The 20,289-nt window shown below is 39.6% G+C and overlaps 1 protein-coding gene across 2 annotated transcripts in view; it reads right to left on the reverse strand.

The window, feature by feature from the left end:
• LOC108711436 (ras and EF-hand domain-containing protein) overlaps positions 1-20,289 on the reverse strand; it is a 39,281-nt gene that overhangs the window by 8,227 nt on the left and 10,765 nt on the right. For both annotated transcript variants that reach the window (XM_018253167.2, XM_018253166.2), the window contains exons 2-9: positions 15,622-15,777; positions 14,208-14,298; positions 11,630-11,725; positions 8,633-8,710; positions 5,662-5,777; positions 4,451-4,519; positions 3,163-3,241; positions 2,107-2,156 (exon numbers count right to left, since the gene is read on the reverse strand). In XM_018253167.2, the coding sequence (XP_018108656.1) occupies positions 2,107-2,156; positions 3,163-3,241; positions 4,451-4,519; positions 5,662-5,777; positions 8,633-8,710; positions 11,630-11,725; positions 14,208-14,298; positions 15,622-15,777 (735 nt within the window). The remainder of the gene's footprint in view (positions 1-2,106; positions 2,157-3,162; positions 3,242-4,450; positions 4,520-5,661; positions 5,778-8,632; positions 8,711-11,629; positions 11,726-14,207; positions 14,299-15,621; positions 15,778-20,289) is intronic.

The following is a 20,289-nucleotide window of genomic DNA, read 5'->3' on the forward strand; positions in this document are numbered from 1 at the left end:
TAATAAAGACTTGTGGCTTCAAAAGTTTAATAAAAACAAAATTATCCAGGCACATGAGAACTTGGTTACTCCTGTATATTGAGAAGAATATAATGCTGTCTTGATAGTCTATAGATCACTAAAGTAAACATGAGGTGCAGGTTCATATGACCCAGACCAACAGCAACCGGGATAACCAGGAACAAAAGAAAAAGCAGGCACTGTTAAAATGCTATATAGTCAGGCATAAAGTTAAATATTTATTGAAACATCGGTCAGGTATAACCCCTCGCTCATTCCGTTCTTCTAATGCGCCTAATAATAGCCTATGTGTAGGTGCATTAGAATATGAAACATATTATATTGATGCATCAATACATTTGCAGTTTTAATTCTACACCTGACTATGTGGAATTGCATGAGTACCTGCCCTTAAAAATGTAATCTTTTTATGTATTTAAGGCGTATTAGGGCTGATTTACTAACCAGTGCAGTGTGTTAGTAAATCAGCGCTGGTTTCTATAACAAACAAAACAGAGCATGTTCCTACTCTGATACAAAAAATATAGAATGCCCAACCAGTTATAGTTTGTTCAGGAAAATGTAAACAGCCCCTTTACCATCTGCTACATAATTCTCCCTAAACTCAGTCACCTTGGGCAGTGAACCTGAGCACCTGTGCAAAAAGAACATTTTCTCACCACTGCAGCTAGGGTTGCTTTTCTGGAAAAAAATACCAGCGTTCCCAGGGCTGGTCCTATCAAATGTGGGGCCCAATTGGGAGCATGTTGGCGGGGCCCCTAGACAAAGTGTTGCTGGCTACTGACACAGCAAGTATTTAGGAAAATAAGGGCATACAGGCACAAAATAGAAAGGAAAGGGGCAGTGCGGGGCCCCCAGAGGTGCGGGGCCCAATTGGCCTAAGGCCGGCCCTGAGCGTTCCTATATTCTTGCAGTTTTTTCCTGTTAATAACATTGGCATCAAGCATCATTTTTACCGGCCAGGCCAGTAAAATACCAGCCAGGTGGCAACCCTATCTGCACCTATTATACAGCTTCGCCCCTTGTCCTTTGTAGGTGGTAACATTATCCTCACAGACTGTCTGTTTAAAGGGATTCTGTCATCCGAAAACATGTTTTTTTCAAAACGCATCAGTTAATAGTGCTACTCCAGCAGAATTCCCCACTGAAATCCATTTCTCAAAAGAGCAAACAGATTTTTTTAATTTCAATTTTGAGATCTGACATGGGGCTAGACATTTTGTCAATTTCCCAGCTGCCCCTGGTCATGTGACTTGTGCCTGCACTTTAGGAGAGAAATGCTTTCTGGCAGGCTGCTGTTTTTCCTTCTCAATGTACCTGAATGTGTCTCAGTGAGACATGGGTTTTTACTATTGAGTGCTGTTCTTAGATCTACCAGGCAGTTGTTATCTTGTGTTAGGGAGCTGCTATCTGGTTACCTTCCCATTGTTCTTTTGTTTGGCTACTGGGGGGGAAGGGAGGGGGTGATATCACTCCAACTTGCAGTACAGCAGTAAAGAGTGATTGAAGTTTATCAGAGCACAAGTCACATGACTTGGGGCAGCTGGGAAATTGACAATATGTCTAGCCCCATGTCAGATTTCAAAATTGAATATAAATAAATCTGTTTGCTATACATAAAAACTTGCCTCTACTCAAAGCATAAAAATATTCACTACTTTGTATAGATTATTATTTATGTGTTTGTGTGAGAGAAGAGCATACATTCTTTAATGTAGATTTAAAGCTAAAAAAAGAAATTAAATTGCTCTACTGGGGACTCTCAGTAGATAAATAAATCTTAAAAATTCAGGTTAATTCATTTTATGATTTCTCTACAAAAGATTTAATGACTGACTCAAGCAGCCTCTCTGGACCTCTTCTGCATAGTATTCTCTCTTACTGTCAGTTTAGTTTTATTCAGCTGACGAGGAGGTAGAGAACAGTGCAGGGAGGCATCAGGAGGTGGCTCTGCAAAAGTCATGAGAATGAACAGGAATAAAAAAATAAGTATATTGCAAAAAGTGATCAGAAGAGTACTTTGTGCTATTTTACATTGATTCCCTTTAAATGTGGCTTTCTGTAGAACATATGTATATACTTTACCTACTGTAGGTGATCACAGAGGGCTCGCTGAGATGACTGGGGGAGGAATGCTGCAAAAAGAAAAATACCATTTACTTCCACAAAAGAAAATGCAGTATATCTATAGTGAGGACGTTCTTGCACTGGCAGGCCTGTAACGCTGGCCTATAAATACGTAGATTTCCATGGCCGATTAAACTTTGGAAAAACCCCAACCCTGCAAACATACATTTGCTTTGCCTACATCCCACCCTCCATTACTATACCTGCTTCCCGTCTGATTTATGCCTACAACATAAAAACGTTTTAATTTCAATGTGATCCTTGACCAAAGAAAGACTAGGCAAAAGCCACAGAAAATTACTATAACTTCCTGATCTCCATGAGGGACAGATTAATCCAATACAAAAGTATCTCCCCAATCAGATTCAGATCAATGAGAACGAAGTCTGTTGACACATGTCCTCTTTGTATCTCTATGGATGCAGACTTCTTTCACGTGATATGCCCACCAGAGCTGCATATTGGTCAAGGTTGAGGGAAGACTATATGAAAAGTTGGGCCTCCCACAAATAATATCTTCGCAACTGTAGCCTGGGGGTTTTAGATGACATTATTCCCATAAACCGGGACAAAAATAGATTATTATGCTATGCCAAGAAAAGCATAGAGGTTTCCAAAAACTTAGACCTGCTGGTATGAAATGGACTTCCCTTATCAATAATAGATTATCAGCATGACCCACTCACCTTACTGTAATTCTTGAACATTCATTTTAATGCAAGCCAGTATGACTATTTTTAAGCATTATTGTATAGAAACCAGGTAAAACATAGGGACTAAGAATAGGTTGAAGTACACAGAGGCCCAAACAGCCCCCCACCAGCCCACTAAATAGTGACCGTATGGCATTTTACAGCAGCCCCTCTGGCATTAGCCAGAGCCTACAGATAGCCAGTCCTGGACTGCTTTTCAACATTACATTTGTGTATGCTCAGTATATCAACACAGTGTACAAGACAGAATCTCCATATTCACAGAAAACATTGACTGTTAAAATCATTGATAAAAACTCACCCGCTTCCTTTCATTTTCCAGATTTGAGAGAGTGGAGCGCATGCTGTCATTGTTATCATACAGAGATTTGTTGGCTTCACTGCAAGTAGGACACATATAATTAACTCTCATTTCAATACATACACTGCATATACATTTACAGAACACATGCATGAAAAACAACCACGTAATCAAACTGTAGTGAGTTTTCCATTACCTGCTAATTGTGCTGCACTTAAGTGTCTTTGCAAGATTTTTTTGTAAACAGCAAATTAGGTAATTCAAGCAGAAGGGAAGGGTGTTACATTTGGAGAGTCAAGAAAGAAAAAATAATTATGACAAAACCAGTTTTTTTTTTTTTTCAATAGAAATAAATGTGCACTTTCAGCTTTTGCTTAACAGGCCCCTATGCGCTAAACTGTAAATGCATTGGCTGCAGAATTGGCAAAATTGTTAATCTGTTAAAACGTTCAACTCTTAAACAACATAACTGTACCCTTGTACATCTAAACTAGTGGTTGTCAAGCATTTTCCGTTCAAGCCTCACTTGAAGATCCACTCTTTGCTTATGGACTCCCTTAGCTCATGAAAAGGCATATCAGTCATTCAGACATAGTGCCAAGAATAACTAGGGTAGCAAACCCCTAACCAACCCTTCAGTTCTCCCCAATTCTTACTTGAATTGGCCTTCAGGCTTTGCCCCCTGCTCTAATATCTACCCTGCAGAGGGGCCAGCCCCACAGTTTGGGAGCCACAGATTTAAACCTTTAATTCAAGGCTGCTCAACTGGAATCTGCAGGCTAGATGTGGCCCTACTTGGAATTTGTATGGCCCACAGCTAGGGCTGCCACCTTTTTCCTGCATAATACTGGCCTATGAGTTTCAGCGAGCAGTGATGGCACTTGGAATGGAGCAGTGCCAGCATATGCAGGGAAATGGGCGGGTGGATAGACTGGTGAGGAAATGAGTGTGGCAGATGCAGGCCTCTGCTTATAAGGATAATTGGGCAGTGGAGAGGGTCAAGGAAGGATGGAATTCATAGGCTATTTCATATTCACCAGCAAATACATTGCCAGTAAATTTGTAATACCTGATCAGGCCCTAGCTGGTGATTTACTGGCTGGTCAAATTCATCCAGATGGCAACCCTACCCCCAGTCTAACCAGGGGCTATACAGACTTCTTTCCATGACACGTTTCTTTTTTTCATATAACCTAGTTCACCAACATCACCATAACTGTCCCTTTTCTTGCCATTTACTTATTATATAAAGTTTGGCATAGAAACTCCCTGGAGACATTATACTCACTTTAGTATCTGGATTTGGTTTGTAAATGTTCTTCTTTCCTCTACCATACTCTTCAGCTGTTCCTTCTCTCTACATTTTATAGAAAAATAATAATTTAAAAAAATTATATTATTATCAGTAAACATTCTAATTCTCCGATTGGATACAGCCTGGATTTAACGCAACCAGAAAAAAAAAAAGATTTTATTTATTTGATATATAAAAGGTTTGAATTCTCTCAAATAAGCCCACCCTTAAGATGGCCATAGACGCATGGATGTGATCATACGAATCTTCGTTTCCTATGATTTTTGGGCCATGTGTGGAGTGTCCCGACATGTTTCGTGCCATGGCGATCGGTCGTTCAGTCGATCAGACAGAACCCTGGCCCGACATCGAAAATCGAAGCACCATGAGTGCATTTCTGCAGGCGATTTTTCATTTTAGCAGGTGGAAGGCAGTTCGGGGAGATTGTCGCCCCGAAGAAGAGGCGATTAGTCGCCAGGTGACTAAATCTCACTGAATCTGCCCGTGTGCCCTGGCAGGTCGGGAGGTGGCACCGAACGATTGTTCTCCGATATTGAAGGTATATCTGCACTTCTATGGCCAACTTTAGTGTCAAATAATTTTCTGCCCATTTAATACCTTCCCCTTCCTTGGAACATGAAAAATAATGAAACCAAATAAATAACATGAATCAATTATCTGCCATAGATTGTAAATTTTACAAAATATGAATCTTATGAAATTATGCACAAGGTTTATTTTGCTGTCTGTACATGCCACATAATTGGGTAAACCTATGCGTACAAGGCCTTAAACTTCTTTTTAGGACGTTTTAGTTTTTGGATGCATAGTTGGCTACAAGGACATGAAGGAGTGATGTGCATGTCTCCACACACAATTCCTTATGCAAGAGTTTAAATTTTTGGTTTTAAGGCAGTGCTAAGTGTATAGCATGAGACATGTAAATATCTTCTGATTTCAGAAGGGCTCTTTGGTTTCTTTTAGGGCAAACAGAGTAAAGGCTCTGATACTCTCAGTGTGCATAGCTTTTGAAGGCTCCTCGTCCTGTGGCTCCATAGTCTTCTCACCCTAACCAGGTTGGTTTCTCTGCTTATATAGGTACCTAGTAAAATATGGGTGATAAGATTCTGTCTGGTGGGTTTTAAGGTCCCTGCCCTGTAGAGCTTGCAGATATATAAGTAATGCAGCAATGCACACACATTTACCTGTTATGGTGCGTCTGCTGATCAGTCATGTAGTCCTTCAGTCTGTCCACTTCTGTCTGCAGCAAAGAGATGTCGGTTTGTGCTCTCAGCAGGGTCATCTTCAGCTGCTCATTCTCCTGAAACAAGAGAATAACTACTCAGAAACATCTCTTCCACAACAAAGCATTTGGTGTTATTAAAAAAGTGTCCCTATCCATTATAAATACCACAGAATATAGTATACGCAGAGTTTTCATTTAAAACAGCAGTATTGTTTGCCTTACCATAGTCTACACTAGCAAACTGCTTTAGACCAGATGTACTGTTATAGTGTTTGGACATGAAAAGTTAACTTCATGCTTTCTTTGAACGGTTTAATATCAGCTCCTCAAGTGCCTCTGGGAGCCAAGTAAAGGGGCAGGTGGATTAATCTAGCTCCACCTTTTGGCTCCACCCTTCTTTAGTTATTGCACCTGAAAGTACAGGCAGAACAGATGATGATCATCTGAAATAAGTTAGCTTTGGTTCCATTCCCCCAAACTACAAAGGCTTTAAGGCATTAACAATATACACAAATGAGGGAAAAGAACGATAAGAAGATAATAAACATTAAATAATGCCCCACTGCACTTATAAATTCTACTGCCAGGCTGACAACACTGCACTACAGTGGAACAGGGCATTTGAGTTAACTTTTAGTATGATCTAGAGAGTGATATTCTGATATTGTAATTGGTTTTCATTTTTTATTATTTGTGGTTTTTGAGTTATTTAGCTGCTCTCCAGTTTGCAATTTCAGGAATCCGGTTGCTAGGGTCCAAATTCCCCTAGCAACCACGCACTGATATGAATAAGAAACTGGAATATGAATAGGAGAGGGATTGAATAGAAAGAGACAAAATAAAGAGTAGCAATAACTATAAATCTGTAGCCTTGCAGAGCAATTGTTTTTTAGATGGGGTCAGTGACTCTGAAGCTGGAAAAAGTCAGAAGAAAAAGGCAAATCATTCAAAAACTATAAAAAAAAAATAATGAAACGTTGCTTTTAATTGATTGTTCTATAACATACTAGCCCCCTTATGTAATAAAAGGCACTAAAGGTGGCCATAGATGCAAAGATCCGCTCGTTTGGCCACATCGCCAAACGAGTAGATCTTTCACCGATATGCCATTAACAAACATGGCTATATCGGGGGTAATCGGATTGTTCTGCCGTATGGCCGAACGATCGATTACGATGTGCCATGGGCTCCGGCGGGATCGGTTGGGTCAAAATCAAACCTGACCGATCGACCAAACGACCGATCTCCGCCAGACGAAAGATGTCGGCACACGCCACACACGATCCGAAAATTGTACGAATCCTCGATTCGTACGATAGGATCTGTGTGTCTATGGCCACCTTTAGTTTGCCCAGGAGCAGTAACCCATGGCAACCAAAAAGATTATTGCTTTTAAACAGGTGACTAGTAAATTCTTCCTGCTGATTGGTTGCTATGGGTTACTGCCCCTAGGCAAACAGTGCCTTTTATTACATAACCCCTCAAAAGACTTAAAGGTGAACAACCCTTTTAAGCAGAAAGAGAGTATGTTACTGGACAAGAAACTGAGATGGGCCCCATCACCTAACATTTCAACATGAGACATTCAAATGCACAAAGGGATTGCTGGCAGTTCCAAAGGAATTCCCAGAAGTTTTACATTTTCTCTAAAAACATGTTTGTTTCATTCAGGAAAATATTTATAAAGCAAGACAGATGTGCCAATTCATCAAGACATTCTTTACATTGACAGCTTTGTGATTATCGGAATCATAATCCCTCATGTAAATAGCAGGAGACATTGTTTAAAAATCTAGACAAAATGTTTCTACACTTAAATGAATTGTTACAACAACAAAATCAAGAAATGGTTACATAAAAAAAAGCATTGCTATATAGTTTGAGTGGTAACCATGATTACTGCTTGTAAAATGTAACAAGGCTTCACTAGCAACTAGCAATGTTCCATCTCAAGGATGCAATGTATTATCTGCCCTCAATAACAAGGACAGGGGCGAGGGTCTTTAAATGTTAAATATTACACCCAAAATCAACGTTCTATTATTTAAAGGCCCAGTGTGTAGACTAGAATAGACTAGAATAATCCACATGAGCAATGTGACAAAGCTCACTTTCCAGTGCTATGGTTTGGCTACAAAAAAAGTAGAGCAAAAATCACACATAGGAAAAAAGCAAAATTCTGTTATGTGGTGTATACTGTAGGTTTAAAGGAATTGTTCAGTGTAAAAATAAAAACTGTGTAAATAGATAGGCTGTGAAAAATAAAAAATGTTTCTAATATAGTTAGTTAGGCAAAAATGAAATGTATAAAGGCTGGAATGACGATGTCTAACATAATAGCCAGAACACTACTTCCTGCTTTTCAGCTCTCGTGGTTTACACTGACTGGTTACCAGGCAGTAACCTATCAGAAACTTGAGGGGGGCCACATGGGTCATATCTGTTGCTTTTGAATCTGAGCTGAATGCGGAGGATCAATTGCAACCTCACTGAACAGTTATGTACCATGTGCCCTTCTACTAACTCAGAGTTAGAGAGTACCGCCAACAGTCCTGCACCATGTGCCCTTCTACTAACTCAGAGTTAGAGAGTACCGCCAACAGTCCTGCACTAGGTCACCAAGCCTAGCCCGCAACTAACTCCGGCACCGAATTCGACTGCAGACGCCCGAATTGGACAATCAGTTGCCGCTGACCCCCCCCCCGGCCAACTCCCTTTCCAATCCCCTCCTGACCCTCTACCGAGCCCTCCCGACCCCCCCCCCCCCCCACCCCTTGCAAAAAAAAATTTTTCATTAACACCGGTCCCTGGGCCAAAAAAAGTTGGGGACCGCCGTTATAAAAGCCAAGCAGTAATAGCAATAATGTATATCAATTGGTGTATTTGTGCAGATCATTATTTCTGGTAAGTTCCTAGGGGACACTGCTTACCTGTGAAAGGTCAAAGATCTGGTTTTTCAGCTTAGTACTTTCTTCCTTGTTTTCCATTACCAACCGTTCATCTTTGCGCTTTAGGGGAAAAAAAAGTATTTTGAGGTCATTATGGATTCAAAATAGCTAGAAAATATATTATATACTAATATAGGTATACTAATGACTAAAGCACCTAATAATCCTGTTAAGTAAAATGAACGTGTCTCTATGTCTTTGTATGTTTGCACAAAAAAAAAAAAAACAGCATTAATTACATACACCATAGGTTTAATTCCATCTGGAGCCTGTACTGTATGTTCTATCCATGCAAAGCACACTGGCAGGTGAATTTACCTCTAACTTAATTAACCCTTCTGTGTTTGTTTGGGGGCTTTAGGTGCCTATCACTTCTGGGTGGGCACACTGTAAGAACTATAGTACCAGTGAAAAGACTGCTGCCACTTGAGAATGCCTTTTTCCATAATGGAAGGTTTAAGGTTAATAGAGGATGCTGGAGTTAAATGAAAAGTAAGACTTATTTTAAAATCCCCTAAAAAGACTTTAAACTAGTTATGTCATGGTCAAAAAAAACCCTAACTGCCCACTCCCAACCCGCACCTGACTGTAACTCGGGGGCACTTCCATTCTTAGACCTGCGCTCAACCAGTCCCATCTCTGATGTCACAAAAGGGGAAAGGCCAAGCGTACATCAATAAATGGAGGCTGCTGGTGTCGAAAGCTTGCAGAGTGAGGTCATAGGCGGGAAGAGCTCAACCTGAACCCACCTGCAAACTGCAAAATGTGCTTGCTGCCTCTGTTCCAATGGAAATCAACCAGACATGCACAGCAGGTACCTCTTTGACCGTATTCACAGTCAAAGAGAGAAGGAGAGCTCAGGAAAAAAAAGGAGATGGAGCTTCGCGCTAGACCAGTAACTAGATTTAAAACGGACACGAGACTGAATGCAGGGAAAGGTTTATTAATGTGGGCATTTTTTGAGATTAAAATTTTTTTTTTATTTATTCTTTAAGTGGCCTGCAGCTACTTTGGTTGCTGTTCAGCAATGTCTCTGCAATTTACTTATAGTAATGCATTTCAAGGTTTGGATATTTTAGTGAGCTCTCCCTTTACTACAATTGTGCTTTGCCAGTGGCAAGTAGAAGCTGAGAAAAGCCAGGGCCTGACTGCTGCCATTTGTTGGATATGTAAGTTAGACAAGAGATCGAGCCTAAAGAGGCAGCATTTACCTCTTATTTAAACTCTATATACAGCAGTTCACACTGGGCTGCAAGCCACTTTTAACAGTGAATCAGGATTGTGCTACTAATTTTCACTGCTGAAATGTGCAGTCCAGTCTCCGCTGGTAAAGCTGCTAATGGTAAAACTCTCCCAAACACTCTGGCATAGCTAACACATAGGTTAAGAAACCTGCCTGACCACATAAACATCTATGATCACACAAATTGTACCATTAGATTCTGTGTGAAGGTTCAGGGTACATAACTATTCTACCAAGCTTGAAACACCTATTATAAGAGCAATAACTCTATATAAGGGTGCAAATTAAAGCAGAGCTTCCTAAACGTTGAAACTACTCCCCTACCCCCACCCATGCACTTGAATGTTTTAGAAACAGGGGCACAATGTAAGGACAGCATGGTGATAGGCTGATCTGGATTTAGTTTAATGGTGGCCATACATGGGCAGATTAAAGCTGCCGATATCAGTCCTTTAGACCAATTCGGCAGCTTATCTGCCAGTGTATGGGGGCTTCCAACAGGTCTTCCCGATCCATATCTGGCCTCAATATCGATCGTGAAGGTTGAATTTTTCTGGCGATCAACCCGTCGGAGCCCATTGGTCCTCGTTGTAATCTGATAATTTGGCCCTAGGGCAGAACGTTCGGAATATAGCCCTGCGTTGGTGAGCATATCGGGGAAAGATCCACTCATTTGGCGATGTCGCCAAACGAGCAAATCTTATAGTGTATGGCCACCAGCTTTACACTGCTGTTATTCTTCTTCATTTATAGAGTGCCAACATATTCTGCAGACTTTATATATCATTTACATCAGCCCCTGCCTCTGTTGAGTTTACAATCTACTCCTTATCTCTCACACACATGGTTTACGTGTAAAACAATTGTTTTAGCTCAATTGGTTTCAGATATTACACCAGAAATAAACAAACATTTTCCTTTATATTGCTTTCTATTGTTTTAGTTTCGGGGGTTGTAGTTTTTTTTTTTTGTTTTTTTTTTAAACTGAAGTCAAAACTAATGTTTTCAGTGATCCAGGTGTAGAGTCTGAACTGTTACAATTTGCTACATTATTTGATATATTTCTCAGCAGCATCTGTGGAATATTAGCAACTATTGTATCAATTATAACAACTGCCTTTAATGCTTTGGAGAAATGTATCAATGTAACAAATTGTAACAGCTCAGAGTCTGCACCTGCACAGGTTATTTCTTATATAATGGGTTAAGGTCAATAAACAAATCAATTGTGTATTATATATTATAAATATTATTAATAATAATAATAATAATAATACCGTAAGTGCTTTTGTTGTGTTTCTGGCCCTTTAAATGATTCCAAAAAGAGCCACATGAGCTTCCTATTTGAAATTCTTAATTCCTAGTCATACCTATGCACATTGGCCTATAGATTAGAGCAGTGGTCCCCAACCAGTAGCTCGCGAGCAACATGTTGCTCACCAACCACTTGGATGTTGCTCTCAGTGGCCTCAAAGCAGGAGCTTATTTTTGAATTCCAGGCTTGGAGACAAGTTTTGGTTACATAAAAACCAGATGTACTGCCAAACAGAACCTGCTGTAGGCTGCCAGTCCATATAATGGATACAAACAGCCAATCACAGCACTTTTTTTGGCACTCCCATGGACTTTTTCATGCTTGTGTTGCTCTCCAAATCTTTTTACATTTAAATGTAGCTCACAAGTAAAAACGGTTGGGGACCCCTGGATTAGAGAGAACAGGGCAAGCATTGTGCAACCTTAGTCATTTGATCAATCTTTGTCTGCAGGCTGAGGGTTTCCATCTCATGCTTCCTTTGTAGTTCCTGGACAGCAGCATTCAGCCTCTGCGCCTCCTGTAACAAAATAGAGAAATTTATACATATTTTTCACAGCACCTTCCCCCAGCATTACACTTCTGGGTGATGCTTTTGCACACAAGTTATTGCAGTCGAAATAGTCTTATGCCACTTGACACCCTTGAGTTGCAGCACCATCAGTTCTGCTGCTGATACATGACTATGGACACAACACGACCCCTTCACAACTGAAACCATGGATTTGCAGCGAAAATTCCCGAATTTTGCCATGTACAAATTTTTATGCGAAGCTGCTGTAAAAATTTGCCCGTGGAAAATTCACAGAGAAAAAACACCCATTGATTTTAATGCATTAGGACAAAAAAGTCGCCATAAGAAAAAACACCCATTGATTTTAACGCATTACGACAAAAAAGGCACCATAAGAAAAAAACACCCATTGACTTTATTGTATTTGGAGCAAGAAAAATTGTCGCGAACATAAAAATTTGTTGCATGTAAAAGCGACCATTGACTTCAATACATTTAGCAAAATTTCTCTGTTTCACGAGTTTTTAGGCAAGCCAAATGGGACTGACTTGCTCATCACTAGTAAGGAAGAGACTGGCATTTTAGGGCAATGGCACACAGATAAATTCTGAGCTTTCTGTTACGCCTGTTGTGTTGTTGCTTGTTATGCAGCTGACAAAAGGCTCAGAATCACTCCTTCATTTATATAAATGGGAGTCTCCCAAAGTAACCTGTCTTCATTTCCAATTCAAATGAACGGAGATGCGACAAACTGTACATTATCACCCTGGGCGCTACGGCCCCTGATTTTTTTCTTTTAGTAACCTAAACCATAATAATACCACTTTAATCTGATTTGGAAATAAGGAAATCTTCAGCAAGTTGTCAGCATTAGCAGCAGGATTCCAGCCATGTCCCGATCCTATTGAGTCAATCTACTATGTGGGGCATCTTACCAAGTGTATTTACCCCCCCGAGAGTCAAGAATTAGGTGTGGCCACAGCCCTTTCACTGCCGAGTGCTTACATTAAGTTGTTTATTTAGTTTAGACATTTACAATAATTACAGGATAATTTAATATCTCTCATACAGGAAAATCAATAATGCAGACAGGCATCTTAATTGTCTAATAGTAGACGGAAATACTAATGGCCATGCCAAGATACAAACAATTATTGTGCCATTATAATTACAGTGCATTTGTTTGGTGCATATTTCCTGGGACACTATGCAAATCTTATACAATACAAACAGGGATATAAAACAAAGGACAAACTGCACAACTTACAGTTGTCTATATTATGGGGCATCCTATTTATTTACTCTGGGGGAACTTAGAGTATAAGCACTTAGTCATTTCAGCATTCTGGAGGGCTCATTTAACAATGTTAAGGATGGAAGCAAATATGTTGGCAATATATAAAATAATATAATAACGGCAAATGAGGCTATGAGAGAAATTTATTACAGAAGTGAAATATAGGCACTTAACATTCTGGGAGTCATGTTTAAGGGTATGTGATACAAGTACGTTTGTAGAATATCAGCACTCTGGGGTAATTTATTAAGGATGTGCGATATAAAGCAAGTTATATTATATCAGCACTCTAGGGGTCATTTAATAAGGAGTATAAGCTCTTTGTAATTGCAACATTTCCCGAGTCACTAAGGAAGTACCTAAACACAATATGTTGCACTACTCCCCTAATAAATGTACATAATGCTGGTTCTTAATATGTGGCTCACACCTAAACTTAAGACATCATTTCAGTTGCACAAAGCCAGTATTTAGTCTGGTGTAGACAGGTGGCAGAGACAAGTGTAACCACACGTGCACCCAAGCCTATACTTACTATCAAATACAACCTGGCCAAATTTATGTAGTCTATCAAATAGTTGGAGCTAAGCAAAAAACCAAGGCCTGTAGTGACTAGGAGGCAGTATTAGGCTAAAGGCACACAGGGCTGTTGGGCTGCTGTAAATTTTGTCAAGGAAAAACCATGGTGATTCAATAGGGGAACTGCTAAACATTGCCAGTGTTGGAACCATTGACTGCACTAAGTTAATGGAATTTTTGCCACCAGCAGAGAAACCAAATATACAGACCCATATCTGTAATAACTAGCACGAATGGCATCTGCTATCTCTGCAAACACAGGGCTGTATTTAAGCCAGAAAACACTAAAGTGTGCGTTTTCTGGCCAAAGTCCACCACAGATTATGGCAGATGCCATAATCTGTGGCTGCAGACACTGGGCAGTAGGAGGCTGTATCAGAGTTTCTGTGCTGGCACTTCAAGCAGACTTTGCTGCTTAACTAGAACTTGACCAATTAGCAGGAAAATATTTTGCCTTGTAGTTATCGGCATCTGTACAAGAGGGTGGTAATCTTGAAAATAGGTTTGAACTCCCAAGCAGGGCTCTCTAAGCTTTTTTATCTATCATAAGTGTTCAATACCTTATTCTACTAAACATACCAATGATAATTGTCTCTAAACCTTTTTTCCTACCTCCTCTCGTATCTGCCTCTCCATCTTGGTTAGGTGATGCTGTAAATCTTCCTCCATTTCTGCAATCTGCTTCGCTGTTGCCCCTTCAGTCCTACAGACCAAATGCACAAGGTGAGGAACAACAGGCAAAAACTGAAATACTGTAACACTTGGATGCCAACATAGAGGATGCATTATCTTGTAAATTAGACCTTGCTGGCTAGGATGATTTTAGAATAGGACAAAGGGCCAGAGTTGACATTTCCTCTGGCCACACAGAATTACACGGCCTTCCAGGAAAAATAACTTTTAAAAAACACATTCTAATTCTAAGTACATACATTGTGAAATACTTCTTCACAATATTTTCAGTATTCTATACAAAATGGCTTTCCATCTTGCGGCTCAGCTGATTCTGAAGAACAACTACCAGAACCTACTGAAAAGCAAGGGGTAGTGTGGACGCATTTTATACTTTTCTGACAATTCAATGTCTTTACCTTCAGATTGGAGGGCCTGGCCTTGCTAAATCAATGTCTATATAACAATTTATTCATTTACATAACAAAAGCTTTAACAAATTCAGCCTGGCTGCAGGATATTTTTAGGTCATAAACTCTATTGAGGTGGCCCCTCTTCCTCTTGTATTGTTCATATATTAAATCTGTATGTTTAAATCTGTATCTTTGAAGTATGCACCTACTGTATAATGTAATAAGTAAATAATAATAATACATTCAGCCTGGTAAAAAGTGCCTACCAGTTTAAGCAGCCAAGTACAAGGTTAAAAGGGACAGTATACCCTCCTGTTCAACATGAGTGCAAATAATCTGGCAACATTTTTGTTTTTTGTTATTACTTGAGCTAAACAGGGAAACTGAAGTTACTCCATGTTGGGTCGTGCAAAGGGAGATGAATAGTCTACCAGAACACAGATAATCCCCATGAGAATGGGCACCTACTTTACTTTGCTTTGTAAACCAAAACAGTCACAACAAAGAGGGAAGGGAGGGGGTTGCATACTGGTAATAATCTGCCTCTCAAGGACCAAGCATGGAGTTTAGCTCAAGAAATAACTAAAACCACAGATTTTTTTCATTATTAAAATAAAAGGAAAAAAGTATGTTCAGCACAAGCCCTATTTATTGCACTCCTGCTGAACAGGGCTATAGTCTGTCCCTTTAAGATAAGCATGATGTTTGATCCGGTGTCCGGTTTTCCACCCCCATGCTGTGTTTCTGACATGGTATCATCCCCACTGTTCCTCATTTCAGATATACAAAAAAGTTTCCATTATCTGGTGCCTGTCTGCAATCTGCATGGTTATGGTTGCCATAGTAAAGCCACAGGATGGGAACAGAGACAAAATCTTTTATCTTAACCTCGAATAACGAGATTACGTCTTTTGAAAATTACTTTAATTTTTTAAACAAACCTTTTAAGGACAGATTCCAACTTTTCAATGTTGAGCCTCTGAGCCCGTAAATCATATGACACATTCTCAACCACCCTCTCATACTGCTGAATGAGTCCCGGCACAGATACCCCCTGGAGGTCTTGGTAAAAGCCGTACAACCATTCTTTTGTTGAACTGCAAATAAACAAAGTAAATATGTCAACTACAAGATTTACAAACAGAAGCATTCCTTCCATATTTACATACCCTTTACTCGAGGGATATACCTTGCTACAGATCAAATATTAAAACACACACACTTTGGCAAATTAAACACTATATAAAGGTAAACTAAAGCATGTATCAGTCTTGCAGAACATTCCAAAAAAGCGAATTCTGCAGAATTTAAATAAATAAATAATTACAAAAGTGGCCCAAAAGCACAGGCCCTACGTGCTTTGACAATTGAGGTCTTCATCAGGGGCAAATCATACAAAATAAGCAAAAGTAAAAGGCAGAGACAGTCTTGCAGGGCAGGGAAAAAATAAAATAATTATCTTCACACACAGGTATGGAACCTCTTATCCAGAATGATTTGGATCTTTATACCTTCTAGAAAATCATTAAATACAATTAAATAAACCCAAAAGGCTGTTTTTTTGCGTCCAATAAGGATTAATTCTATCTTAGATCAAGTACAAATTACTGCTTTATTATTACAGAGAAAAAAGAAATCATTTTTAAAAATTTGAATTATTTGGATAAAATGGAGTCTATTGGAGATGGCCTTTCCATAATGCGGAGCTTTCTGGATAACGGGTTTCCAGATAACGGATTCCAGATAACGGATCCCATACCTGTATATACACACATATTTATTAGCAGTTTGACAGAATTTTATTATTCCTTTCAGAAAAAAAACTTAGAGATTGAATTCACTGGGGGGGGGGGGGTCAGTCCCAAAATATTATTATAAGTAGAAATCAGAAGTTGTCGGACGACAATAAAAATAAATAAAAGATATGTTGTTCATTCTTAGAATGAGAGGCAAGTTTGTCTAACGCTACATTTCTTCTTGACTTTTATGCTACAGTAATCACAAGTGGGTGAAATGTAGTTCATATGAGAATAGCAACAGGTAGATTCCAATCAGATAGCTGGGTGGGGTGCAGCGAGGCAGGATTATGAACACAATACCATTATATAAGGCCGTAACTCCCGGCTGTTCCTGGCTACGGCTGTAAGGAATGTGGGAGGTAACGTGTCCTTTATCTTCTTTAAACAGGTGTAACACGGTCTCTGAGACTGCCTAAGCACTAGCTAAAATAGCACCACTGGCATCTCTATACTGTTTACAGTGAAGGTGGGAATGCACTATGCTTAGTCAGTAGCCAATGAATCATCCGCGCAGGCGTTTGGCTATACAACCCCTTTTACAAAACTATTTTTATAGCAAAGGTGTGCAGCGGTCGACTGGCTTTTTTGTAAAGGTGAGATCAAAAAAATGCGACTTCTCCTACAAGATCTCACAGCCCCAACTGTGTCATCCGATATCACGGTTTTTAAATGACAGGTCAATCAAGTTATACAGCCCAGTGTTCACTTGCTAAAGTCTTAATATATTTAATGTATATGTGACACGAGGGAACAATGTTAAAGGGGTGGTTTACCTTTAAGTTTCCTTTTAGTATGTTATAGAATGACTTATTCTAAACAATTTTTCAATTGGCCTCCTTTTTTTCTTTTTAATAGTTTTTGAATGATTTGCCTTCTTCTTCTGACTCTTTCCAACGCAGTGACCCCATCTAAAAATAAATGCTCTGTAAGGCTACAAAATGTATTGTTATTGCTACTTGTTATTCAGCTTTCTATTCAGGCCCTCTCCTATTCATAATCCAGTCTTTTACTCATAGCAATGCATGGTTGCTAGGGAAATTTGGACCCTAGCAACCAGATTGCTGAAATTGCAAACCGGAGAGCCTCTGAATAAAAAGCTAAATAACCACAAATATTAAAAAATGAAAACCAATTGCAAACAGTCTCAGAATATCACTATCTACATCATACTAAACATTAACAATAATTCCTGATGGAAGCGAACACACCAAAAAGCATTAATTCTCATGTACAACATGCTTGCTCAAGGAGTGTGCAGTAGGTATTAATGCCTTCAAGAGTGGCTTGGACGACTTCTCAAACAAGCATAATATCCAAAGCAATTGTGATCTTAAGATCTACAATTAGTATATATATACCAGCCGTGAGTGCCGAGTGCAAAAGTAGAAAATAAAAGAACAGAACTAAAGATTTCCTCTTTTAACCTTGGTGTTACTTCATGCTCTACAGCACCGTTATCAACCCGTCGGACGTGATACTCTGTATTTCTGAATAGCGATGGAATGTGAATGGGATATAAAGCGCTGTAATGAAATGTAAGTCAGCCAACTGAGCTGGTTTTACTAGTCAATCATCTGACTGGGAAGGTACACCTGCCAAAAACATAATCAGGTGAGTCACGCCAGCCCTTATTCCTAAATATCCTTGTTGCTAAGGGCTGGACTAAACAATATGTTAGCTTATATCCTTGATATTTACAAAGTGCAAATATGGGCCCTATTTCCAAATTACTATATATAAAAAAAGGAATGGAACACCAGGCCCTCTATAAGTTAGAGGAAAAAATATTAAATTCATATTACATTAACTTTTTTAGGAGCACTTGGGCATTATGCAGATTGAACTGCGCATCGATGCTGGGCTAGACTTTGCAATGAAGGTTGTTGGAGCAGTGGGGGCCAATTGCAACAATGCTGCAAATAGCTACATGGCAAAGCTCTTGCAAAACAGCAGCTACATTCATAGGATGAGTCAACAGACTCCACTGTGCACCACAAATTGAACAGTTGTAGGCGCTGGCAGTTGTAGTACTGAATAAAATCTCAGGGAGTAAGTGCTGCAGCCTGGTGTTGTTGCTGAATCGAAAATTACTCCCTATTATCATGAAAATGAACATTTTATATAAGCTTCATCTTGCTGAAATAAGAAACTTTCTGTATATAATCAATTAAAAATTCATAATAATAATCCATTTATGAAATAATTAAATTAATCATCACTCTCCCCCTCTGAGCAACCTGTCTCTCTTCATTCTGTCTTCATGCAGTAGTGGAGTCAGTTTTTGACATTTGACAGTTAGGTCTAATACATCCTTTGGGAAGGTTGCACCCTTATCCTAGGTGATCACTAAAAATAACTGGCACTGATGGAAATCCTGTTTCTCTGCGCGGGGCGTTTGCCAAGAGTCTGTTATTTTGTTACCTTTTGTTTGTGCTGGAGTTGGTTATTTTTGTTATTCTGCTAAGAAAGAGAGAGTCCCCCTAAAAGATGTATTTGACCTGTCAATCAAAAAAAATCGGACTCAGACCTAAGCATGAAGAGTGACAGGTTGTGGAGCAAAAGATACTGAAGACTAACTTGACTATTTCCTAAATGGTACAGAATTTTTAATGGATTGTATTTAGAAAGTGTATTATTTCAAGCTTATAATAAATTTTCATTTTTGTGAGCGATCACCTTTAACTGGCAAACAGTGTAGCTGAGCATGATGGGAGTTTAAGTACAACAATGGGGGGGGGGGGTGGAAGTAACTTCTTAATTACAGCTGAGAGGCTGTGGGATTGCCCAGGGCTCTAGGGAAAGAACCACTGAAAATGGTGGCGTCGCTGTGTGGCTGATGAGGTGCTGGTGCCCATTGTAAAGTGGTTCTTAGGCAGACTGTTTTTAGTGCAATTAGGTTGTCTAGATTTTCTATGGGTTTTAAAGACGTAGCTGGATAAAAGGATTTACTGTTGTTAATATGTTTGTAATAGGTAGCATGCAAATCTGTGTAATTGGTGTACAAACTTTCCATCTACTGCATTCAGCAAATTTCCCACTTAGCCCCTAATTAGCACAGGCCCTAATTAGCATAGGCTGAAGAAACCTTGGTTGAGTAGAAGATGCTTGCTATTGACAGCTTTTATTGTGGTAGGAAAAGAGCACAATAGTACACTCTAGAACAGTGATCCCTGGCAGCCTATAGGAGGCTCTGTTAGGCAGTACATCTGTTTTTTTATTCAACCAAAACTTGCCTCCAAGCAGGCCCAGACTGGTAATCTGTGGGTTCTGGCAAATGGCAGAAGGGCTGCTATAAGGTGCCATAGAAATTCAGTATTTAGTGGACTGGTGGGGGCTGTTTGGGCCTCTGTGTGGACTGATTGGGCCTCTGTTTACCTGAAATGCCAGGTACTATTTTAATTATCAGTCCGGACCTGCCTCCAAGCCTGGAATTCAAAAATAAACAACTGTTTTAAGGCCACTGGGAGCAACATAAGGGGTCGGAGAGCAACATGTTGCTCAGGAGCCACTGGTTGGGGATCACTGCTCTAGAACATAGCAGCTCACACTTCAGTCTTTACTGCTATTCCTTATTTATATATAGAATGGAGGACATGGATGGCACTACAGAAATGCACATGCCTATTATCCTTTGCACACATAGATAATGGGGAAATAATGTATATTTATCACTCCAGTTGATGGAAAATACTTTGCAATTTGCAATGGTTTAGTGTGGTGCTGTGGGTACTGTCACAACAGGGTAGAATGGGTAATGTTAACTCATGTGTTCCCATGTGGTGGAATGCATAACAAAGCCACCGTAAGGGA

Source organism: Xenopus laevis, chromosome 3L (genome assembly GCF_017654675.1).
Source record: "Xenopus laevis strain J_2021 chromosome 3L, Xenopus_laevis_v10.1, whole genome shotgun sequence".
Lineage (NCBI taxonomy): Eukaryota > Metazoa > Chordata > Amphibia > Anura > Pipidae > Xenopus > Xenopus laevis.